At 42.8% G+C, this 26,905-nt stretch overlaps 1 protein-coding gene across 8 annotated transcripts in view; it reads right to left on the bottom strand.

The window, feature by feature from the left end:
• ralgps2 (Ral GEF with PH domain and SH3 binding motif 2) overlaps positions 1-26,905 on the bottom strand; it is a 574,026-nt gene that overhangs the window by 55,385 nt on the left and 491,736 nt on the right. For 3 of the 8 annotated variants that reach the window (XR_005945530.1, XR_005945531.1, XM_041208583.1), the window contains exons 18-20: positions 7,654-7,746; positions 1,476-1,581; positions 1,129-1,220 (exon numbers count right to left, since the gene is read on the bottom strand). Coding sequence is in view for 6 of the 8 variants with exons in the window: in XM_041208583.1 (XP_041064517.1) it covers positions 1,129-1,220; positions 1,476-1,581; positions 7,654-7,746 (291 nt within the window). In the remaining 2 variants the exon portion in view is untranslated. Of the gene's footprint in view, positions 1-977; positions 1,221-1,475; positions 1,582-7,653; positions 7,747-26,905 lie in introns of those variants that run through there. The other 5 variants (XM_041208582.1, XM_041208581.1, XM_041208584.1 and 2 more) reach the window with 4 other exon arrangements.

Below are 26,905 nucleotides of genomic sequence, written 5' to 3'. Positions count from 1 at the left end.
AGAAATATGAAATAGAAATAGTAAGCTATATGGCCCCTTGAGCCTGCCCCAGCCACGTAAGATGATTATAGCCGATTCTCAACCTTGACTCCACTTTCCTGTCCTATTCCCATATCCCTTGATTCCCTCAACACCCAATCTCAACCTTGAATATATTCTAAGACTGAGCAGCTAAAGTTTTCTGGGATAGAGAATTCCAATGATTCACAAACTTTTGATTTTAGATATTTCTCTTCATTTCAGTACAAAATAGCTAATCCCTTATCCTGAAACTATGTTCCTAGTTCTTGACTCTCCAGCCAGGGGAAACAGCCTCTTAGCAACTATCCTGTCAAATCTCTCAAAGTCTTATGTCTCAATAAGGTCAACCCCCATTCTTTTAAACTCCAGAGTATAGGTCCATTCTACTCAAATCTCACAGGATAACCCTCTCATCTCAGGAATCAATCTGGTGACAAAAGATCATTGACCTGAAATGTTAATTCTGTTTCTCTTTCCACAAGTACTGCCAGGTCTGCTGAGTATTTTCAGCAGTTTCTATTTTTATTTTCATCAAGTGAACTTTTGCTGCACCTCTCTAAGGCAAGTATATCCTTCCTTGGGTAAAACGACCAAAACTGTACACGGTACTTCAGGTGTGGTTTCACCAAAGCTTTTCAGAACTGCAGCAAGACTATCTTACTCTTAAACTCCAGCCTCCTTGCAATTATATATTTTGCCTTCCCAATTGCTTTCTATACCTGCATGTTATCATTCTGTGTTTCCAGCACAAGGACACCCAAATCACTCTTAATGTAATTGTATTCCATCTTTAGAAAGAAGCTTTTCTTTTGCCTTAAGATTTTCTGAGTCACCTAAAGTTTGCAATCAAGACAATGTTCCATTGTACCTCACAGGTCTGGTACTCTTCCAGTGGTTGGTGCTTCTGTGGTAAAGAGTCTCAAAGTATACCATCATGTAATGTGAAGAAAAGTGATTTATTTTAAGGTAACAAAATCAGGATACTCAATTTAAACATTTCATTTTAAAATCGTCTTCCAAATGTAGTGCTACATATCAGTTCTAAGATCTTGTCTTGACACTCATGTACTGCTGTAGATGCACAGTGAAATATGATAATAATTGCACCTGTTGTCTGTTGCTTTGGCAGGCAGAACTCAAATGTTTAAACCAGAGCATCGCATTCCCTCTCTTCCCAGCCTGGAATTTGTAAGAATTTCCTGAAAATGATTGAGAGAGAAAAATAGAATGGCATTATTATATTGAATTGTCGCCATATTAAATTCAACTTTGAAAGGTTTTCATCTGTGGTTAAGAAAATCGATTCTACCTTTAAGAATCAGAAAGAACTTGCATTGTTAGAAACTTTAAAAAAAACAATATATTTGTCAGTCTTTGGTTCACTCAGCCATGTGAAGAGATTGAAACAGATACAAAGAGAGAGGAAATTAGACCTTTTTCCATTCATTACTCACCCCGTTCAGAGTCTGTAAGCTGGAAAACATCTGGATGCTCTGGGTCATCAGCCATCATCACCATCCAACCCACAACAGACACACTCTTACTCAAACTCGATTTGAACTGCAAAACAGAAAAGTTAGACACATAAGTAGGACTTTGGACTTTAGGACTTCTTCAGATTCAGGGCAGAATTATCTCAGATTTGCACTAAGTGCAATGTTTTACTCGCCGGCTGCAATGGTGGCTTTTCACGTTGTATCGTTCCAAACCCATCGCATTAATTATGTATTCCCGGGAAACACATTGTTTCCAAAGCGAGCGGGCTCTCATTTGCCCGCCACGCCATCACCTCGCTGCTTCAGCACACTGGGCACCACATGTAAAGTCCAGCTGCATGCACACTTCTCAGTGCTTCCAACTGCGGCAAAGATGACAGATGACCCTGAAAGGCAAAAAAGACTGCAGCCCCCAGGTTCAATGACACGTCCCTCCAGCGCCTTTTGGACACAGTGGAGGCTCGCCGTGATGTCCACTATCCCTGCTCTGATGGACGCAGGATGGACAGCAACCTCACTAATCCAGCTTGGGAGGCGGTGGCAGCGGTGGCCAGCACCAATGCCCTGCAAAAGAGGACAGCCACCCAGTGCCACTACAGGATGAATGATCTCATCCATTCCGCCAAGATAATTCACTCTTAACTCTCACGCTCACAAATCCATCACACATCCACAGGGATCTCACACCTCAAGGGAAAACACCACTAACTCTCACACACAACCTCACATCTCCATCAGGCTCATACCCTCCCAAGCTCGTGTCCTCATCCTGTTGATGGCTCCGCTCACCACACAAACATTCCATGCAGTGCCATGTGTCCTGCTCACAGTCTCTCCATCTGTTTTCAGTCAGGAGAAGCCTGCTCACATCAGCAGGGAGAGGTCCCAGACCGGGAGCGGAGTGGCCCACATTAAGCCCCTCACTCACTTTAAGGAGTGTGCCAATGTGCTGACTGGTGAGGATGTGCACTGTGCCTGCGGTGACAGTAAGGTCGACGGTGAACCTGCACTACATCATCTCTCTTTTAAATATGAGTGCTCTCTCTCCTGCTTGTGACTCTGCTGCCTTGCACTAATTATCTCTACTTTGGTTCACAGGTATCTCTGCCAATTGACCGGCATCCTCAGCTAGCCATTCCCTCAGATCCATCCATGTCCTCACCTCCAACCAAGAGAACACCTCCTCCATTGAATAGACTCCTTCACCCCCACCCCAGAACCCCTTCCCCCTCCGGACCCCTTCCCCCTCATAGAACCCCTTCACCACCTCCCTGTGGAATACCCTGCCGCCTCTGTGGAACCCCTTCACCTCAGGAAGCCCTTGCCCCTTTTTAGTCCGCCCACTGCCCCGGACTCCCCCCCCCAACTCAGTCTCTCCCCTTTCCTTCCTCCACCCTGACTTCTTCCTCCACCCTTTCTCCCTCACCTCTCCGCATTCCTTCCCCCCTCCGAACTCCTTTCCTTGCACATTCCATCTCCCGTACACCTACCTTCTCAGTTGCCATCTACTCCCCCATTACCCCATCCTCCCCCACCAACTTCACTGCCCTGACACCTTCATTCCCCCCTCCCAATCTCACCCCAGCAACACCTTCATTTCTCCCTCCCAACCTCACCATCCCCCTCACCTTCATTCCCCCCTCCCAACCTCACCCCACCGACACCTTCATTCCCCCCCCAACCCCACCATCCCCGACATCTTCATTTTCCCCCCTCCCAACCTCACCATCCCCGACACCTTCATTCTCCCCCTCCCAGCCTCACCCCTCCGAAATCTTCATTCCCATCCCAATCTTATCCTCCCAACCTCACCCTACCCCGACAGCTTAATTCCCCACTCTGAACCTCATTCCCTCTGACACTTTCATTCCCCCCCTCCCAACCTCACCCACTCAATACCTCTTCCTCTCCCAGTTGATCCTAGACCTTCCTCTCCCATCCCTTCGACCATCATCCATTGTGAACATCAATGGTGACTTTCCAACTTCCGCAAGCTGCTTCGCAGCAGAGCCATGTCCATGAGACACCCAGCATGTCATGGACATTCCTCGAGGATCAGCATCTTCTGTTCCTCGGGTGTCTGCGATGTGAGCAAGGCCCTGGTGGTAAGTCCTGACTTTTGCATGTCACAGTTGTCAAGATGTGTTCTGCACCGGTGTGTTTTCCCACCAACACAGGCGCACGATCTAGTGGGGGCGATGAATCTGATGGGCTGGCCTTATAATGATATACTGATGTATTTCAATGAGGTTCCAGATGTCCGATGACGGTGAACGCAGCCTGCCATCAGCGGGCTGAGGGGACAATTGCTAACTGGTTCCCAATGTCGTGAAACCAATTTTTGGCCTTCTCGCCATATTGTCCACTCACGCCACTAAACATGCATGATGCCAGTGGGCATGGAAAATCCCGGCCTCAGTCAAGTAAACAGGCTGCATTGCTGTACGCAACAGCATATTACTAAAATTCAAAGCAACAAAAAACAGACTAACTTTTGGACTCATTGGGCTGGATTGATGATTTCTTGCTGCACCAGCAGAGCACAGCTCTTAACAACAATTTATATAGTGCCTTAAACATATAAGAATATTCAAAGGCATTTATAAAACTGGAATGGGCGCTGAGTCACTATGGAGAGAATTGACTGAGGGTTTGTTCAAGAGAATAGTATTCGGAGGTTTTTAAAGGAGGCTGTAAAAATGATTCAATAATAGTACAGTTTAATTTGCATGAAAATTGCACAGCATTTGCAGTGGTCCTAATCAGGAACTTAAGCAAAAAAAAATTAACTGATACATTTCAAGCACAGATTCTCAAACTGTGGTCCCTGGCTCCTAGGAACTCTCTAAGATGACCCAAATTTCATGAATCTGCTATCAAGTTTCTTCCATCTACTTATTAACATTTTATTCCTGTTACTGAGGAACAAAAATACTTTCCCTTTTGTAGCTGACATTGTTTTTCTGTACGTTTGGACAAAGAATCGCTGAATATGTATCAATATTTCAAGAATAGGGATTCTCCATCAATGCACCAACATTCAAATTGATGGGGTGAAACAGAATGCCAATATTTGCTGATGGATCCCCTGGGAGTGCACATAAATAGTTAGATGGTCTCATCAGTAATTCACAAGGTAAAGCAGATATTACTTAGATGAAAGCGAAGAACATCTTGCCTGATTTTTCTTTGCACATCATGCCTATTCGCCCAAGCCATTAATGAAGGAGAAGCCCTAAAGAGGCAATCTTTTAAAAATGCATTTAATATTAATAACACTATTAAGATAACCCCCAGCTCATATTGTATAATTGTTTTCTCTGGGATTATATATCAGTTCTTTTCCAGGCCTGCGAAAACAGAGTAATCATAACAAGAGAGCCACACACAACAAATCTCATGAAAAAGGAAAAGAGGTTAGATGGGAGGTATCAGACTACGTGGAGCATGAAATCAGCTGAATAAGAAAGTCCTTAGAAGTGATACTTTTTAAACCTTATTTCAGTATCGATCAGACAAGGGTCTGTGCCAAATGGAGTCAACAGAAACAGGTCCCCCCTTATTTCAAATGAACCACCTACACTCTTAGTAGACTTGTCAAAATCCAGGAAAGAATGGAAACTTCAAATGTCGCAGATGTTCATTGAAAGAACTGGGCCTCAAACATAAAATAAGCAAGCAATTAAAGTAATGTAGGTATTTAAGAGCTAATTGTAATTCTGCCCAGCTGGTGAAAACGGGGTCGTAACAGTCCCAAAATAGTCGTTGCACTTAGTGCTTGGATCAGATCCTGCCGACTGCCGTATTTCTGGGGCCATCCGCTGAGTGATCCAGGCGTCTACCTGAATCAGGCCTCTTAATAAATGCAAATCGAGGTCCTATGACATAACATAATTTTAACAGCCTGTTGGCTGGGTGTGTAACACAAGCCATGTGAGAAATCAAACGATCTGAAACCAATGAAGGTGGAGACAGCATGCTCCATAATCATTTTGAGAAATAAAATATTCAGAGGAAACAGAAGGAAGAGAGAGAGGACTCTGTGTTCCCTACAGATTTGACGATCAAAGCAGAAAAGCTAACCCATCCTTTTCCTGTTTGTTGCTCACAGATCTTTTGCCAAATATCTCATGTCTCAAATTTAAGCTGAATGATCTAAAAACTAACTCTCTTCGTATGGGCAGAGTGGACTGTGGTTTTAGAGATGGCTGCTGCATTGCCCACTCCAGTTTGCTGATCAGTCAGGGATAAATAGTTGAAGGAATAAAAATTGATGGAAATAGTCCCATTGCACTGCTCTTCCCTAAGTGCATTGCTCTTCGAAAGAGCAGACTCAGACTTAATGGTCTTAATGCATGGTCTCTCTCTGTGCTGTATTATTCTGATTCTAATTGCCAATTTTCCCAGACAGCAAAATCCCTGGTGGGAACCTCCCCATTTCTCCATGCATCAGCCAAATAGTGGTGTTTTCTGCACAAAAACATAGGCAGTAACAAATAGGGTGGAGAGAGGGGAATCAGTGGATGTAGTATATTTAGATTTCCATAAGATGCCGCAAAAAAGGTTACTACACAAGCTAAGAGCTCATGGTGCCGGGGGTGATATATTAGCATGGATAAAAGATTGGGAAACAGAGAGTCGAGATAAATGGGTCACTTTCAACTTGGTAAAATGTAACTAGTGTAGTGCCTGAGAGATCAGTGCGGGGGCCTCAACTATTCATGATCTATATGAATGACTTGGATGAACTGACTGTATTGAAGCCAAATTTGCTGATGGTACAAAGATAGGTAGGAAAACAAGTTGTGAGGAGGATACAAAGAGTCTGTAAAAGAATATAAATAGGTTAAGTGAATGGGCAAAAATTTGGCAAATGGAGCGTAATGTGGGGAAATGTGAGGTTGTCCACTTTGGCAGGAAGAATTGAAAAACATTATTATTTAAATGGACAGAGACTGCACAGTGCTGCAGAACAGAGGGATTGGGTGTCCTTGTACATGAATCACAAAAAGTTAGCATGCAGATCACAGCATGTAATTAGAAAGGCAAATGGTATGTTGGACTTTATTGCAAGAGGGATGGATTATGAAAGTAGGAAACTTGTGCTACAACTGTGCAGGGTATTGATGAGTATTGTGCATAATTTTGGTCTCCTTACTTAAGGAGGGATATATTTGCATTGGAAGCAGTTCAGAGAAGGTTTACTTGGCTGATTCCTGGGATGAAGGGGCTGTCTTATGAGGAAAGATTAAGCATGTTAGGTCTATGCTCATTGGAGCCATATTATTTAAACATATAAGATTCTGAGGGGGCTTGACAGGGTAGATGCTGAGAAGATGTTTCTCCTTGTAGGGAAGTTAGAATTCAAGGGAACAGTTTAAAAATAAGTGGTCTTCCAGTTACATTGCAGATGAGAAAAAATTTCTTCTCAGAGCGTTGTTAGACTTTGAATTTTCTTCCATAGACAGCATTGGAGGCTGGGTAATTGAATATAATCAAGACTGAGGTTTTTGATCTACAAGGAGTCAAGGGTTATGAGGCCAGGCAGAATCAGGTCACAATCAGATCAGCCATGATCTTATTGAATGGCAGGATAGGTTCGAGAGGCTGAATGGCCATCCCCTGCTCCAATTTCCTATGATCTTATGTCTATGGTCCTTCTGTTAGACATTCATATAAACCACCATTCCCTTTGGCCCTGAAAGACTAACTCTTCTGTCATTCCAACTCTCCTGCCTTTCATCCTAACACAGACCTTCCTTTTGTCCTTACCCCACCTGTCTGTTGCTCAAAATCAATTTCATTTCTAACCTTTCCAAGTTCTAATGAAGATCACAGACCTGAAATGTTAACTCTGTCTCTTCACAGATGCTGCCTGGCCTGCTGAGTATTTTCAGCTGACTTTATTTCAGATTTCCACAGGATTGTTTTTTGACGAGAAATGTCAAATCTGTTACTCTGTGCAAATGTAATATGAAATGTAGATGTTTTCCCTTAAGAGGCATTACATAAAACTTTCCAATGGGAGTGTCTACTGTCATTGACTAAGACTGATTATGTTTAATATAGCAGGTCGCTTTCATTGGATTCTAACTTATCTGAGAACAAACCAGTTTTTGGGAACAGTTGTACTTACATGCTTTCTTTCTGTTGGTTTTAAAGACTTGGCTGAGTAGTAATAGAGTTTTGTTCCACATAGTGCCACCCAGTACTTGGTCCATGATGCAACCTATACAAAGAGACCACAACTGGTAACAGATCTGATACTGTACCCAAATCTGGAGGGAAGAAAATACGCGGAGTAGCTATTTTGGTGCGCCAATTGTCTTTGTTTTCAAAAAGAACGCCATAAATATTTAAAACAGGATATGCACTGGACCACAGAAGGATTTAGATGTGTGAAATCTGGAGAGCTCTCTTCTTTCCTTTAAACTATGTATAAGCAATTCCCAGCAATGCTTTATGCTTGGGCTATTATTTTCAATTCGGAGTTCAGAGCATGTGTCAATCTTCTAAGATTCCTGTTTGATCTATCCAAGATTGTACATTGGTACCTTTCATCGTATTAAGGTTGTTTGAAATTCCTTACTGCCTGCCTCAAGTTGACTAAAGTTTGCAAAAGTAAAGATGTCAACATATGTGCAATGCTAACATATCAGCATTAGAGTTAAAAGCATATACAAATGAAAAATAAGCTCACAGCATTTTTAGAAATATGCCCTGAAAAAAAGAACATTCTTGATGTGTACCCTTAGTAGTATTGTCCTTATTGCTGTTTTTTATGAAGTGAGATTACACTAAGAACACTCTGTTGGTACTTCCCTCACATGGAAATGCCTCCACTTTGCATTACTTTCTAGAAGTATAACTTAGATAGGGAAACTTTGTAGCACAGCAAGATTGAACCATACCCCCATGCCATCACATGAAATGTGTTTAAATATTGTGCACAGCAATACCAAAACCAATGCCAATACCAAAATTAAAAAAAAACAGGGTTGGTGTATTTAATGACAACCATAAGGTCTACCTGCCATCAAAGCCAGATAATTAATTAACTTACTGTTTGCAAGGGAGAAAGCACTAAGCCAAATGAAAAATAAATTGGGAGACACTGGAAGGATTTTTTTTTACACAAATAGGGTGTAGACGATCTTAAACAGGTGACCTCTCATGGTGTGGCTCGGTTCCTGATAAATATGAGCAAACTTCTCTTGCAGCAACAGAACCATTGTACTCAATAACACACAATCTATTATGCTGCTCCCAAGTTGTTCCTGTAAGGCCACACAGTTTATTGGCTTCAAACGGAAACATCCCAAGTACTTTAAAGGCCAAGTTGCCAAAGTCAGAAAAATAACAACCTTTTTCTTTTTACAAGAAAATTGTTTTGCATCTGTGACTGACAGATAAAGAACTATATTTCTCAAAAATGTTCATAAAAACATACTGAAAAAGTTCAACCTGGCTATCAACTGCGAAAAGATTGTTACCCAAACAGCTCCACGTATCCTATCATTTGAAACATGAGGAAAGCGTTCCGTGAAGGCTTTTCTAACAATTTTCAAAAACCATTATATTGGCTGAATGCAATCTAGAGTTTAATTTATTCCACAAGAATTAGTCAGCAAATTCATTAAAACAATTTCCAATTCATTTTTTTGTGTCATGGGATGTGAGCGTCGCTGGTTTGTTCCTCATCCCTATTTGCCCTTGAGTCGGTGATGGTGAGCCTCTTTCTTGAACCGCTGCAGTCCATTTGGCATATGTACACCTATAGTGCTATTAGGAAGAGAGTCCCAGGATTTGACTCAGTGACAGTGAAGGAATGGTGATATATTTCCAAGTCAGGATGGTGTGTGGCTTGGAGGGAACTTGCAGATGGTGGTGTTCCCATATGTCTGCTGCCCTTGTCCTTCTAGATGGTAGCGGTCGTGGCTTTGAAAGGTGCTAAGGAGGCTTGGTTAGTTCCTGCAGTGCATCTTGTAGATTATGCACACTGCTGCAACTGTGCATTGGTGGTGGAGGGAAGGAATGTTTGTGAATAGGGTGCCAAACAAGGAAGGCAATGGTGCAGTGGCATTGTCGCTGGACTAGTAACCCAGAGACCCAGGGTAATGCTCTGGGGACCCGGGTTCAAATCCCACACTGACAGATGGTAGAATTTGAATTCAATAAAAATCTGGAATTAAAAGTCTAATGAAAACCATTGCCAATTGTTGTAAACATTCACTAATGCCCTTTAGGGAAGGAAACCCATTGTCCTACCCTGGCAATGTGGTTGACTATTAAATGCTCCCTGAACAAAGGGGCAATTCAGGATGGGCAATAAATGCTGGCCTAAAAAAAATCAAATGGGTTGCTTTGTCCTTGTCTCAAATTTCTTGAGTGTTGTTGGAGTTGTGCTCATCCATGCAAGTGGAGGCACTTGTAGATGGGGAGGGGGAGTCAGGAGGTGAGTTACTCAGGAATTCAGCAATGGTAATGCCATTGGTTAGATTCTTTCTTGTTGGACATGGCACAAATGTTACTTGCCACTTGTCAGCCCAAGGCTATATATTGCCAGGGTTGCTACATTTGGGCATGGACTGCTTCAAGGAGTCGCAAATGGTGCAAACATTGTGCAATCATCAGCGAACATCCCCACTTTTGACCTTATGGTGGAAGGAAGGTCATTGGTGAAGCAGCTGAAGATGGTTGGGCTGAGGACACTCCTGCAGTGATGCCCTGGAGCTGGGCTGATTGACCTCCAACAACCACAACCCTCTTCCTTTGTGTTAGGTATGGTTCCAACCAGTGGAGTGTTTGCTCCGATTCCCACTGACTTCAGTTTTGCTAGGGCTCCTTGATGCCACATTTGGTCAAATGCTGCCTTTATGTCAAGGTCATTCTCATCTTACCTCTGGTGTTCAGGTCTTTTGTCTATGTTTGAATCAAGGCTATAATGAGGTCAGAAGCTGAGTGACCCTGGTGTAACCCAAACTGAGCATCAGTGAGCATGTTATTACTAAGCAAGTGCCGTTTGATAGCACTGTTGATGATCCCTTTCATCTCTTTACTGATCATCCACTCCTGGCTAATTTTGTTGCAATCTTCAGCCTTATTTTTTTACACTGATGTGCTGGCCTAGCCAGTGATGCCCACATCCCATAAAAGAATTTTAAAAATTGTACAGTCTCCTCCCGCAGTGAGTTGTTTAATTATCCACCACCATTCACACCTGGAAGTGGCAGGACTGTAGAACTTAGATTGTGGAATCACTCAGCTCTTTCTATCACTTGCTGCTTATATTGTTTGGCATGCAAGTAGTCCTGTGTTGCAGCTTCACCAGGTTGACACCTCGTTTTTAGGTATGCCTCGTGCTGCTCCTGGCAATCCCTCCTACATTCTTCAATGAATCAAGGTTGATCTCCTGGGTTGATAATGGTAGAATGGGGGAAATGCCAGGCCATGAGGTTACAGATTGCTGTGCGTACAATCCTACTGCTGCTGATGGACCACAGCACTTCATGGTTGCCCAGTCTGAGTTGCTGGATCTGTTCAAGATCTATCCCATTTAACTTGGTGGTAGTGCCACATAACACAATGGAGGACATCTTCAATGTGAAGATGAGACATCATCTCCACAAGGACTGTGCGGTGGTCACTCCTACCGATACTGTCATGGATAGATGCATCCGCAGCAGGCAAGTTGGTGAGGATGAGGTCAAGTATGTTTTTCCCTCTTGTTGGTTCCCTCACCACCTGCTGCAGACTCAGTCTAGTAGATATGTCCTTTGGGGCTTGGCCAGCTTGGTCTGTAGTGGTGTTACTGAGCAACTCTTGGTGATGGACATTGAAGTGCCCTACCCAGAGTACATTCTATGCCTTTGCCACCCTCAGCGCTTTCACTAAATCATGTTCAACATGGAGTAGTGATTCATCAGCTGGGGGGGGGGGGGGGGGGGGGGGGAGCAGTACATGGTAATAAGCAGGAGGTATCCTTGTCCATGTTTGAGCTGATGCCATGAGGCTTCATGGGGTCCAGAGTCGATGTTGAGGACTCCTTGGGCAAATCCCTCCTGGCTGTATACCACTGTCGGGTCAGTCCTGCCGGTGGGACAGGATGTACTAGGGATTGTGATGGTTATGTCTGGGATATTGTCTGTAAGGTATGATTCCATGAGTATGACTATGTCAGGCTGTTGCTTGAATAGTCTGTGAGACAACTCCTTTTGGCAGTAGCCCCCAAATGTTAGCAAGGAAGACTTTGCAGGGTTGACAGGCCTGAGTTTGCCATTGTTGTTTCTGGTGCCTAGGTTGATGCCAAGTGGTCCATCCATTTTCATACCTTTGGTACCTCACAGAAAAAGGACAGCTGTTGTTTGAGATGCAGAGATAAAGAAGCTACTGCCATGGGGAAGCAGGTGAACTCTTTTGTGCTTACAATCCAAGCAAGGTGCTGGTGAGAGCTCAGTTTCTGTTAAAAAGGCAACAGAACAGATTGGCCTATTGAAGATTTAAGGAACGGAGAGCCACCGAGATTTGCCTTGCTGATAATTGGATCTGGAGAGCTCGGATGGGGAGTGGAATGATGGTTCAAGGACACAAAGTTTCAAACTGGCATGGTGGGGAGAAATGATCCTGCCGGGGTGCTGAGAGTCTTTTGGCTGCGTTATTTCATTAACGTGAAAGCATTTTTTCCTTAGTTTGATGTATTAGTTGCCTGTTAAGCAATGCTTGATCAATGTTGATTTTAGTTTGCCTGTTACAGTAAAAGTCTTAAAAAATTAAGTTTTGTTTGGTTCTTTCCATTACTCGCTGGTAAATTAATTTTGTTTTAAAAGTTATCAATCGCTATGGGGATCGTAACACTTATACATTAAATTTTTTTACTCAAAGGTTTGTGCATATTTGGAATTCTCTATCTCAGAGGGCTTTGGTTTCTTTATCATTGAATATTTTTAAGACTGAGACATACAAATTATTCGTGTCTCAGGAAATCATTAAATCTCAGGGCCAGGAAAATGGAGCTGAAGCCCAAGGTTAGCCATGATATCACTAAATAGTGGAGCAGGTTCAATGAGCCGTGTGGTCTCCTAGTCCTATTTCTCATGTTCTTATAGTAGACACAGTTGTCACTGTGCATAGGTTGTGGAGGGAGTGAACATTTAAGGTGGTGGGTGGGGTGCTGATTAAGCGGCTGCTTTATCCTGGATTGTAATGAGCTTCTTCAGTGTTGTTGGAGTCACACTCATCCAGGCAAGTGGAGAATATTTCATGACATTCATGACATATGCCTTGTAGATGTTGGACAGGTTTTAGGGAGTTAGGTGGTATGTTACTGCTGTAGAATTCCCAGCCTATGGCCTGCCCTTGTAGCCAAAATATTTGAGTGGCTGAAATAAAACAGAAAATACTGGAAAAGCTCTGCAGGTCAGGCAACATCTATGGAGACATTAACAGGGTTAATGTTTCGAGTCCATATGATTCTTCTTCAGAGCTAAAGAGAAGTAGAAATGTGATGGATTTTATACTGTTTAAGAGTAGGTGGAGCAGGTGGAGCAAAATAGAAGGTCAGGGATAGGTGGGAGCTAAGGAGAAATTTGACAAAGATGTCATGGACACAGGGAGTGTTCATGTTAGTGTTCTGTCTAAAGAAAGTGTTGATATTGGCATAAAGGTAAGATAGCAGAATGTATTAATCGCAGAACAAAGGTCAGTGCTTTGTGAAAGGAACAAGTTACAGATGGCCCCGTGGGGGTGGGTGGGGGGGAGGAGGGGAGCATTGGGGAAAAGGGATAAAAAGATTTTTAAAATGAATAAGTAAAAAAAATTGGATCAAAAAGGGGGTAAAGTTGGAAGAGAGAGTTCATGGTCTCAAGTTGTGAACTCGATGTTAAGTCTGGAAGGCTGTAAAGTGCCTAATCGGAAGATGAGGTACTGTTCCTCCAGTTTGCGTTGGTCTTCACTGGAACACGGCAGAAGGCCAAGGACAGACATGTGGACATGACAGCAAGATGGTGTGTTGAAATAGCAAGCGACAGGAAGGTCTGGGTCATGCTTGCAGACTGAGTGAAGGTGTTCTGCAAAGCAGTCGCCCAATCTGCATTTAGTCTCCCCAGTGTAGAGGAGACTGCGTTGGGAGCAGAGAATACAGTAGAATAAATTGAAGGAAGTGCAAGTGAAGCACTATTTCACCCAAGTTTGGGGCCTTGGACAGTGAGGAGGGAGGAGGTAAAGGGGCCGATGTTGCACCCTCTGCGATTGCATGGGAAAGTGCCATGGGAAGGGAATAAGGAATTGGGGGTTATGGGGGGGTGGACCAGGGTGTCAGGAAGGGAACCTACAGAATGCTGATAGGGGCAGGGGGGTGGATGGTGGTGGTGGTGGTGAGGGGATGATGTGTTTGGTGATGGCATCATGTTGGAGTTGGCGGAAATGGTGGAGGATGATCCTTTGAATGAAGAGGCTGGTGGTGTGAGAAGTGAGGACAAGGGGGCCCCTATTATGATTCTGGGAGGGAGGGGAATGAATGGTGGCAGATGGTTGGGCACAGTTGAGGGCCCTGTCAACCACAGTGGGGGGGGATCCCTGGGTTAAGGAAAAAGGAAGACATGTCAGAAGTGCCGTTTTGGAAAGTAGCATCATCGGGGCAGATGCAACGGAGGCGGTGGAACTGGGAGAATGGGATGGAGTCCTTACAGGAAGCATGGTATGAAGAGCTGTAGTCGAGGTAGCTGTGGGAGTCGGTGGGCTCGTATTGAATATTGGTTGCCAGTCTATCACCAGAAATGGAGACAGAGAGGTCAAGGAAGGGAATGGAAGTGTTGGAGACGGACCATGTGAAGGAGAAAGAGAAGTAGAAATTGGAAGCAAATATTTGTATGGCTGGTCCAGTTACATTTCAGGTCAATGGACAACCCTAGGATGTTGATCATAGGGGGACTTAGCAATGGTAATATCTTCGAATGTCAAGGGGAAATGGTAAGATTCTCTCAATGGTCATCGACTGGCACTGGTTTAGCACAGATGTTACTTGCCACTTATCAGCCCAAGGCTGAATGATGTCCAGGTCTTACTGTATGTGGAAATAGACTGCTTCAGTACCTGAGTTGCAAATGATACTCAACACTGCAATCTTCAGCGAACATCCTTAATTCTGACCTTATGATGGAGGGAAGGTCATTGATGAAGCAGCTGAAGATGGCTGGGCCTAGGACACTACCCTGAGGAACTCCTGCAGTGATGTCCTGGGACTGAAATGATTGGCATCCAACAACTACAATCATCTTCCTTTTTGCTAGGTATCACTCCAACCAGAGGAGAGCTTTCCCACTTATTCTCATTGACTCCAGTTTTGCTCAGGCTCCTTGGTGCTACACTCGCTCAAATGCTGCCTTGATGTCAATGGCAGTCACTCTCACCTCACCTCTTGAGTTCAGCTTTTTTGTCCATGTTTGGTCCAAGCCTATAATGAGGTCAGGAGCTGAGTGGCCCTGGTGGAATCTAAACTGAGCATCAGTGATATGGTTAATGCGTATTAAGTGCCACCCTACCATCACTTTGCTGATGATCGAGAGTAGGCTGAAGGGCCAGTAGCTGGGCAGGTTGGATTTGTCCTGCTTTATGTGAACAGGATATACCTGGATAATTTTCCACATGGATAGATGCCAATGTTGTAGCTGCACTGGAACAGCATGGCTCAGGGTGTGGCTGGTTCTGTAGCATAAGTCTTCACTGCTCAGATGTTGTCAGGGCCCATGGCCTTTGCTCTATCCAGTGCCTTCAACTGTTATCTGATGTAATGTAGGGTGAATTGAATTGGCTGAAGATTGGCATCCGTGATGTTGGGAGACCTCAGAAGAACAATTGATTATCCACTCGGCAATTCTGGTTGAAAGTGCTTGCAAATGTTTCAGCCTTGTCTTTTGCACTGAACTGTTGGGCTCCCTACCATTGAAGATGGGCATATTTGTGGAACCTCCCACTCCGATTAGTTATTTAATTGCCCACCACCATTCACAACCGGATCTGGCAGGACTGCAGAGTTTTGATATGATTCATTAGTTGTAGAATTGCTTAGCTCTGCCTATTGTAAGCTGCTTCCGCTGTCCGGCATGCATGCAGTCCTGTGTTAGCTTCATCAGGTTGGCACCTCATTTTTAGGTATGCAAGATGCTGCTTCTGGCATGTTCCTCTACACGGTTCTCCTGATAAGGAGTAACTATTCGTTCCAGGTACCCAGGGTACATCCTGTGCCCGTGCTACCCTCAGTGCTTCTTCCAAGTTGTGTTCAACATGGAGGGGTACTGATTCATCAGCTAATAGAGTAGGTAGGTGGTAATCAGTAGCAGGTTTCCTTGCCAATGTTTGACCTAATGTCATGAGACTTCATGAAGTCTGGAGTCAATATTGAAGACTTCTAGGGCAACTCCCTCGTGACTGTATAGCACAGTGCAGCCACCTCTGCTGCATCTGTCCTGCCAGTGAGACAGGACACACATCCAGGAATGGTCATGGTGGTGTCAGGGGCACTGGCTGTAAGGTATGATTCTGTGGGTGTGATTACATCAAGCTGTTGCTTAACTAGTCTGTGGGACAGCTTTCCTAATTTTGGCACATGGACCCAAAAGCTGGTAAGAAGGATTCTGCAGGGTCGACTAGTCACAGCATGCTGCTGTTGTTTCCAGTACTAAGGTTGATGCTGGGTGGTTCGTCTGGTTTTATTTCTTTTTGTTATGATCCTAGTTGATGTTACTGCTAAATAAGTCAGATCCCAGGTTGGAACCTGGCTTGATAGATTCTAACTTTTATTTTTTGTTTAGGAATGTGGAGGGCAATCATCAGCGAACATCCCCACTTCTGACCTTATAATGGAAGGAAAGTCATTGATGAAGTAGCTGAAGATGGTTGGGCCGAGGACACTATCCTGAGGAATTCCTGCAGTGATATCCTGGAGCTGAGATGACTGACCTCCAACAACCACAACCATCTTCCTTTGTGCTAGGTATGACGCCAACCAGTGGAGAGTTTTCCGCCTGACTCCCATTGACTTCAGTTTTGCTAGCGCTCTTTGATGCCACACTCGGTCAAATGCGGCCTTGATGTCAAGAGCCATCAAGAGTCTCATCATGAGCTCCGTCTTTCACACGAGGGTTTCCAATCTCTAATCTCAAAGTACTTGCCTTGGAATTTTCTCTCAGGCTATGCTTTCACTTGGACATCTTCAACAAAGATCCACCTTCAGGGTTTCAACCTTTCCTTCTGATGTTCCTCTACCCTGTATTGCCATGTGCATTCAAGCTTCGCCTTCTACGTAGTCTCTCAGATACTCAGCCATGCCAACAGAACACCACTGCTTCACAGGCCCATAGTAGGAAGTCACCAACCTTTGACTGTCTCCTCAGATCTTCTGGCTTCATGCAAGCCTATTTTGCTTTAAGACTGCTTCCTGCAGCTTTCTCTCTTTAATTCAGAGCACTTCTTTCTGCTCCTTGGTTCCACTTCCACTTCCTCTAAACAGAACCTGTTCCCATTCCTTGACTTAAAATGTCCCCTACTCCTTAGTTTCTGGGACTTTCTTTGGTTATTTTGGGAAATCTGCAGTTCCCTCTCCTGTCCAGCTTCCCCACCTTGAGGTATCCACAGACCAACTGAGGTCAAACTGCTTTTCTGTCTCTCTCTGTAGGTCTCATTGCTCGACAACAGCATAGATTCTCCTACATTGTTCTAGCGTCCCCAAATCACTTCAAGGGTTGTAAAACCTCATTAAAATGCAGGTATACAATCAAACCAACAGAGTTGCTGACTCCGCTCTAAAATGAAACCAAAAACTCAGGCTTCAGTTTTCCAACACACAAATAAAAAAAAACTTATTCCTAACACCCACCAATAAAAATATAATTTACTTAAAACTATCTCTAGCTCCTAACATTTTAGACTTTTATGTAGCAGCTTGGTACAACTGAATGGCTTCCTAGCCCATTTTAGAGTTAAGAGTCAACCAAATTGTTTGGGTCAGGGTTCACATCTTGGCCAGGCCAAGGATGGCAGATTTCTTCCTCAAATGACATTAGTGACCTAAATGGGATAATTCGGTAGTTTCACAGTCACCTTTACTGAGATTTAGCAGCTTGGTACAACTGAGTAGCTTGCTAGGCGAAACTAAGGTCTTTCATGGTCTGTATGGATGAGAAATGGGCTTATTGATCCAGGTTTTGTAGTTCCTTTGAAATTGTCAGAAATCCAAAGCTCCAGAGTGTAAGTTGTCAATGTTCTTTCAGACTGAAATCAATTACTAGATATTAGATCTTTGAGCAGCTTTCTTCAAGTTCAGCAGAAAGCAACAATGTTTTGCCACTAATTGCAAAAATCAAGCTCATTTTGTTTTTGGAAAAACTTTGGATAACAAATTTTTTTTTGTGATATACCACCTCTTTATCAACTGCAACTCTGTGAGCTTTCTTTAACAAATCATGTAAGGATTCTTCTGAATGTTCCCATAGAATGCAGTGCACGCTGTATTTGTGTTCTACATACCAGGAAAATAGTTCGCTCAACCCCCTTGACATTCAATGGCATTACCATCGCCAAATTCCCCAATATCAACATCCTGGGGTTACCACTGACCACAAACTGAACTTGACTAGCCATATAAATACTTTGGCTACAAAAGCAGGTCAGAGGCTAGGAATCTTGGAGTGAATAACTCACCTTCTGACTCCCTAAAGCCTGTCCACCATCTACAAGGCACAAATCAGGAGTGTGATGGAATACTCTCCACTTGCCTGGATGAGTGCAGCTCCCACACACTCAAGAAGCCTGACACCATCCAGGGCAAGGCAACCTGCTGGATTGGCACCCCATTCACAAACATTCACTCCCACCACCACCACCAATGCACAGTGGCAGCAGTGTGTACCATCTACAAGATGCACCGCAGGAACCTCACCAAGGCTCCTTAGACAGCTTATTCCAAACCCACGACTGCTACCATTTAGAAGGAGAAAGGCAGCAGACGCATTGGAACACCACCACCTGGAAGTTCCCAACCAAGCAACACACCTTCTTGACTTGGGAATATATTGTCATTCCTTCACTGTTCCTGGGTCAAAATCCTGGAACTCCCTCCCTAACAGCACTACTTAAATCACATGAAAGCAGCATCAAGGAAGCAGCTCACCACCAACTTCTCAAGAGCAATTATGGATGAGTAATAAATGCTGGCCTAGGCAGCAACACTCACATCCATTGAAATAATTTTAAAAAAATCACATGTCTATGCAATATTAGAAAGGGAGTGTAAAAATTGGGTTCAGTGTGTCTGTTGGGATGAGAAAGGATGAAAAGAATAATGCACTATTCCTGCACCTTTTATTTTATTGTCCTTGAATTTCTGTTGTTAAGGGTTTGTGTGTGGATGTTGGATGAGAACAGACTGGGTTCAACAATGATGCCCAACACACTGACCGTCAGGAAGCCATTTTGACACAACATGCCAAGATTGACCACTGGGCTAAGTGTTGCTACAGCACTGCCTTTAGACAAAGAGAAAGGGAAGAAAATTGAATTAAAAAAGTCAAGCTCAGTTTTGCTAAACAAAATATAAATACAAGTTGAACAAATATACAGGAGTACTCCCGAGGGTGCAAAATCAGCTTACAAAGACCATTTGAAAGGATGCAGTTTTGATCTATAGTACATCTGTTTTTTGTTCCCTACAGATGAGGAATTCTGCTCTTTTTTTCCACTGCAGTTGGGGGAAAAAATCAGAACAAGGGACAGTAGCCAGCATAATTGTGTGCACTTTTCTTCAACTTCAGAAACTGCAAAAATAGTTTCACGTAATGTCAATATATTTCAGTTAAGGTGTGCTCACAAGTTCTTATTATCATTTCCATATGATCTTTCCTGAATGTCTGCAATGGAATTCGAGTTACAAACTATTTTGTGCACACTATAAATCATTAAATTATCACTTCAAAATGCATAACATTAGGTCTATTGTGGCTTGAGTAGTGCATTAAAATGGATGCACTTCAACTTTTGCAACCATCAACCTTTTCCTCTCAACAACTTGTATTTACCTAGTGCCCTTAACATAATAAAATATCCCAAGATGTTTCACAGCAGCATAAATAAAATAAAATTTGACACTGAGACACAGGAGATATTAGGGCAAGTGACCAAAAACTTGGTTAAAGAGATAACTTTTAAGGAGCATCTTAAAGAAGGAAAGAAAGGTACAGAGGCTGAGAAGTTTAGGGAGGGAATTCAATATATCAGGGCCTTGACAGCTAAAGGTACGGTTTCCAGTGGAGGAGTGATTAAATTTGGGGATGCTCAAGAGGTGAGAATTGGAGTGGAGGTAGCTTGGAGGGCTGTAGGGCTGGAGAACGTGACAGAGATGGGGAGAGGGGGTGAGGCTAGGGAGGGTTGGAAAACAAGAATGGACATTTTAAAATAGAGATATTGCTTAACTGGAAACCAATGTAGATTGGTGAGTACAAAGTTGGTGCGAGTTAAGACATGGGCAACTGAATTTTGGGTTACCTCAGATTTACAGAGGGTAGCAAATGACAGACTGGTGAGGAATACACTGTCATGAGGAACAAAGGCACGAACAAGGGTTTCAGTAGGCAGAAGAGCTAAGGCAAAAGCAAAGACGGGTGATGTTACACAGGTGAAAATAGGTGATCTTCATGATGGTACAGATGTGGTTGGAAGTTTATTCCAGGGTCAATTATGACACCAAGGTTGTGGATGGTCTGGTTCAGCATCAAACAGTTGTTAGATGGATGGAGTCGGTGGTGAGGAATCCTCAAAATGTGAACAGGATAAACCAGTGAGCAAGAAATTCATAAAAATCAACTGAGGTACCAGCAATTGTTGGAACAGGTTAACAATGGCCTATGAACTTCATCTTGAGACTCTAGTACCAGTAAGTACATGTCTAAACAATTGCATATTTAGGCTCAAAGCTGGTTGGATAGAACTGATGGTCAATCCAGCACCATACTTGACTGGTGCTCCAAATACAATTAAATTGTGGTTAGTTCTCCACTTGCTTTATGCAGAGATGCATAAAAATTGCAGATAAGCACTTTCCTATGGAGGGCAAGAAGTGGAAACTTGAACTTACTATCAGAACTCTGACATTTGCAATGGCTTGGGTGTAGACTGCTTACACAAATTCTTAGCTGGACAATGGTGGATTGCTCAGAGACAATTCTGCAAAACAAAACATTGCCAGTTCTGTTGTTGCAGAAATAAACTTTGCAATCAACAAGCCATATTTGAAGGAATTTCAGGACTGCTCTTGGGAGCTTTGTGGATTGAACAATGAATTGTAAATGATTATTCTGCAAATGATACAAGTTGGGGCAATTTGGGTTTTAAACTGTCCCAGGAGGTAAAGTGAGAATTTGGGGCGCAAACCTGATGGTGTAAAGAAATATGTTTAATAGTGGTACTGCACAACTTTGGCCTCCATAATGTAAAAGTCAGAAATGAAGCCCATTGGAGCTGCTGATTCTGGTTAAACTTTGCATGGTGAGAAGCATTTTGGGACTAAAAAATGTAAACATTGACACAAGAACTCCGTGGAATTGAAATATACAATTAGTACGAATGGGCATAATACAACAGTGGTCAAAGTGACTAACTTTTTTTTATAAACTAGTTTTTTGTTTTTAATTTTTTCTATGTCTGTCCTTAAATACTGTACAGGTAACAAAGAGGTAGGAAGATAACCTGTGGTTATCTGCAAATGTATTTGCCTATTTTGATTGGTCAGAACGGAACAGACAACTTGTCTTTCCGTTTCACTATTTTCTTGCTCCCACATACTGCATTATCATCTGGAAGCAAAATGTCATCCAATTTGGAGAATCAGAGACAGGTTTCTAATATATACCATTGATTGATATGTTGTGCAGCTGGACTCCATAAAAGCTGCTTTCTGACAGTTTATATTTGCAAAGGCTCAAACTTTTCATATCATCAACCGATTTGGTACAATTTCATTAATCTTCTCCTGTTAAGAAAGACTTGAGCTACTAAACAGCCATCTCATCATTCCCGAGAGAGGATGCAGACTGAATTCCTGCAGTCACACAACTTTATTTTCTGATGTTTAAAATCAGTTGCCAAATGGTTTCAACTTGGACTACAAGGAGCAGCTTTGTTGTTAATGATTATAATCAAGTATCTGGACTGTTTTCATTTCCTCACTATTGGCAGAATCTGGAGATCTTGATTACACTCAGTGTTGGACACTGCGCTGGAATAAAAAAGAATCACTAAATTGGAATTGTTAGACAAAACTGCATCAAAAAAGATGTTTAAAAAAGATTAACTAGACAGAGCAGTCTGAGAATTTAGATCACTGATCAAAGAAATAAGATTCTGCTGACTACTTTAATTACAATTGGCAGCAAGCTCTGAGGAAGGCCATATGGTTGGTTGTTCTGAGATGTAGAAAATTTCACACCATGCCCTTTAAAGATCAATGGCACATGTACAATTCAAAGGACTATGACATGCACAGAAATGGTTTGGGGGCACTTGATACAAACAGCAAGTGGTAGAAGTAGGAAAACATTCCATTCCACAGCAGTGATCAACAACCTCACTTTGGTCAGTACAATATATATAACTTCTTATAGTTCTGTGCAAGTGGAAGCCTTATTGATCCATAGCTTCTCAAACTTATAAATAAAAAGGTGACATTATTTAATTTCTCCTGGATCCCCAATCTCCTCAGACCATTACTTGTTTATGGGTGGGGAAGCCTGATTTTCAGCTGATGCACAAAATTATCTTGAACAGTATTCAACCTCCATCTTTTCCAAGATGGGGCAAAAACAGGCTAGAGTGGGGAGGGGGACTCCTGACGGAAAGATAGTCAAGATTGACAAACAACTTGCATTTCATTCTGCGGTGTTCCAAGATGCTACTCGAAAATCTGAAGATTAAAGTTGAAAAATCTGAAGGCTGTGAAAAGAATGTCCATTTGTGAATAAGTACTTAAAAACCCAGTAACATTGGAGAATAAAGGGTTTGCTAGTCAATCAATAGTGAAAATTAAATTTGAGTTAAAAGTAGTTCACCGTGCTATATGCTTTTCAGATCAACTACACAACACAAAGTTGCATATGAAGTCTGAGTGCATGTAGCAAGGTTCCTCCTGGTTTGTGTGCCATTTTTGGGGATTTGCTCTGTCTGAACAACAGGTAAAATACACTGAAGTGTAGTGAAACCTTGACTAATTACTGTTATGCAGATGTTCTCAGGTGGATAAAAGAACTTGATGTATAATTAGTATTCCGAAGTTTTACATTTGAGAACAAACTGAACAAACACAAAATATCCCAATCGGCTGAGTGAATGAACAGGTGACATTGAGCCTTTAATAAAAGGGGATAATCCAATATCCACGGTGAGGTGAGTGGAGGAGGGGAACAGTGGTTAACATGAGAAAACACTGAACAAATTCAGTTTCTGCAGCTAATCACGATCACCACCTTTAAATGTTTTCTCACAAGTTGCGAGACCAGTTGGGATTCTGAGTTTTAGTCCAGGAGGTCTGTGGCAAAATAGGGCTAAGTTTTGGGTCCGGAGACTAGAAGGAGTTGTGGCTAGCAGCACTAGGTAATGCACCATTTTTTTTCATGTTCCTCACCTGTATGGTTAAAAGTACTTCGGTATATACTTCAACAGCTGAAATGGTTTCTCCCATTAAATGGTTGCCACCAATCTTTTGCTATCTGTTATGAAGTAGAGTAATGCAGCAAAGATGCTGATTGTTTGAATTCAAATATCAGGCGATCTATGAGGGCAGGAAATACTAGATAGTTCTGAGGCTAGTCCAAGCTCTCATCTCACCATTTCCCCCTTCCTGTTGCAATCATGAGACATGAGGAAATTTGCCTGCTATTTTAATTCTCTGTCCACTCTGACTACAGCCTCCTACATTGCTCCAATGAAGCGCAAGAAACAGAAACTCATCTTTCGATCAGACTCTTCACAGCCTTCAGGACTCAACATTGAGTTCAACAATTTCACCCCCCTTTTCTTGGACAGCAGCTGTTGGTAATTATTCTGCCATTAACATTTATGTCTCCTCTGGAACCCTCATGTTGTTTCTTGTCCCATCACCAATCCTCATCTTTTAATCTCCCCTGCTTTCCACACTCTCACAGACCTATCACCCTTTCCCCCTACCCCACCCCCTGATCCATGCCCGTGTACTTGCATAAAACCTGTTCCATTTCTAACTTTTTTCAGTTCTGATGAAAGCTCATTGACCTGAAGCATTAAGGTTGTTTTCCTTTCCACAGATGGTACCTGATTTGCTGAGCAATTTCTGTTTAATTTCAGATTTTCAGCATTTGCAGTATTTTGCTTTTCTAATGTAACAGGTTTCCTGGTAGATAAGGAACTTGACAAAATTTATCAAGGATGAATAAATGATTATACCATGTGACACTGCTCAAAAACTAAAAATTATTTAGTTCCCAGGACTCAAGTACCTACTTGCAATTTCCTTTGTTAGCCATAATCTTTTTGGCGAAAGGCCAGGCCCCCTGCAACCCCCCCGCTACCCATCCACCAGCAGGCAGTTATTACTGAAGAATTGGAGCTGCCATGTGCCCTGACCTGCTAGATCAACCAGTCAGTCTGATCTCCAACATGGCCCACATAGGTTTCTTCGGTAAGCCGATTTCCTCATTGATACAACATGCATTAGAAAACTCCCATCCTGCACTTCATCCTCAATTCCTTTTTACACAAAATTTGCCTCTTTACTTTCTTCTGTCCACCAGGGCAGTGGCCATCTAGACATGTATTTGCACCAAGAGATTCAGATTTTGAACATTATAAAACAAATTCCATGTCCAGGAAATAACAGATATTACAAACGTTAAGCACGGAAAAGAATGCTTTTCATACAAAGTATTCTCCTTTCTCTTTAAGTAAAATTTGTTCTTTTTTAAAAAAAGTTACACGTTCCAGGAAAAACTGAAAACTTATTTCCCTTGGCAAAGGCTGCCAATCAATCCAGGAAGCTGCTGATGTCAACTTCAACACCTATTACTGAGCAACTCCACAGAGGTCAACACTACTCAGCATTCTTTCCACTTTCCATTGTTAATTTGGAAGTTCCCTTGAAGTCTCTTGAAAAACCTCTCAAAATAAATGTTACATAACTTGGATTGACAAAAATCACGAGACAGATCATCCTAGCTCAACCATTCAGAAAGGCTAAACTAGGCCCATACCATACATTCACATTGCTTCTCAAATGATTACATAGGGATAGGGTGAGTTTCCATATATATGCTGAAGACACTCCGCCCCCTACTTCTCTACCACTCCTCTCAGCTCCAGCCAACTGCCTATCAAGTTGTGGATAGATCAAAATTTCCTCCCATTGCACAAAGGTATTTGGCACCTAGTATAAGCTTTCCCTGTCAATTCCTCCATCTTGCCTTCTTGATTCTCATTCAGGATAAACCAGACTGTGCAAAATCTTATGTGCCCTTATTTAACAGAGAGCTAAATTTCAAATCCCACTTCTGATCTGACAGCAAGATTACTTATTGCCATTGCAATAGCACCTGAATCAGCCCACTGCCACCAAAATCAATTGTTCCACGTTATGTGCATGATGGCTACTGCCCTAAAGCCTCTATTTAATGATGACATCAGATTCATTATCATGACATCAGAGGTCTCATGATTATGGCAAGCAACAGTGTACAAAGGTATTATCCAAACATTTTCCTTTTCTTAAAAAAATTGCATGCATTATTGTTAACAACTTGCTCCATACACATAGTCCATAAAGAAAATTTTCAAGTGTGAACCAAAACCGTTTGTTCTTTCTAGTCTGTTCCAACTTTGTCTAAACCTACAAACGCATTTCACACATAACCTTTAAAGGGTTCATGTCATTTTATGGTGCACGTATAAGTTGTTGTTCATCTGGTTCCGGAGGTGACATTGCTTCTCTGGGGAATGTTGTTGCCATGGGGAGTGTTCCTGCTGTGGTAGTTGTTGCTGCTGATCCATTGCACTTGTTGGAAAATGGTTAACCTTTGGGACAGATGGTTGTTCAGTTCCTTGCTCAGTTGATGAATAGGATTGTAGCCAGGAGCTGGGCAGCAGAACAGGCCTGAACAAGCCTGGTGAGTGACTGTGTTGAGGAACCAATGGACTGAATGGAATAGAGATTTGGAACATCGGCAGTGAATATTCTCTGTAAATAGCTTGTTTCTTGGAGTTACACTTTTCCTTGGGGGTTAATATCACTTGGATACCAATGGAATAAACAAACCTTGTTTTATAATCTTTGTGCAGTCCATGTACTTAAATTGCACGTTACACCTTGACATAGTTGGCAGGATTCCACTGTATAGGCATTAGGTCATGGCGAACGAAACGGAAAGATGCCTGGCCAAGATTGTAGTTGGTGAAAGAACTGGAACTGGTCCTCGTCCTGTCAGCAAGGAAAACTGAAGTAGCTGCAGCTCTAGCAGAGGCGCAGCCTTCAAGGATGAAGCTGAGAGTTGAAACAGTGACCTGAGAGTGGTTTCCTGTGCACCCTCCTTTAATGTATCGGGAAGGATGGAATATCTCGTCACAGATATTCTACCTGCCAAAGGATAGAAAGCTGGACAGGTGTGGGTGAAAATTGGAGATGTCCAATGACCTGGTGGCCGAGGATTGCACTGAGGGTGTACAGATGGCCATGACATCCAGGGGCCTCAATGAGAGGGAGCAGGCAGCATTTGAGATGGAACATCTATGTGGGAAAGATCACTGGGAAATACTCGGGAGAGGTGCAGACATTCAAAGAAATTCATAGTGGATCTTTGAGGTCCTGGCATGCGTTTTTAAGGACAGCAATGGACTTTTAAAACTGTTGCTACAGCTACAAAGAGTGAAAGCAAGCTGAAGGACAGGACCTGGTCTTCGTATCCCTGAAGCTGATAAAGTTGTTCAACTGCATTGTCTTCCTGGGTCCCTCCTTTGGATCAACCAGGGACATGCAACTGAAAAACCACCTAGCTGAAGCAATAAGGGATGAAGATATCTGGAGGGAGTTGACAAACTCCTGACTGCCCTTCTTTGATGCACAAGATAACAACATCCAAATCATGGGGAAGACTGGACTCCTAAGATCAGGAAAGAGGCCACATCAGGGAGGTGACCTCAGGCTTAAGAGGCAGGCAGAACAGCTGCACAACAAGCACAAATCCAATCCTTGCTGTGTTATCTCTATAGTAAGCCTCGTAAGCTAGTACATCCAAGGGATGCTCCAAAGAGGTGCTAGAATTGTAACAGGGTTGGGCACTTCCAACTTCTCAACAACCAAACACCATAGACGTTGGGCGTGGCAA

This window comes from Carcharodon carcharias, chromosome 16 (assembly GCF_017639515.1).
Source record: "Carcharodon carcharias isolate sCarCar2 chromosome 16, sCarCar2.pri, whole genome shotgun sequence".
NCBI lineage: Eukaryota > Metazoa > Chordata > Chondrichthyes > Lamniformes > Lamnidae > Carcharodon > Carcharodon carcharias.
This window is presented reverse-complemented; position numbering and strand designations above follow the sequence as displayed.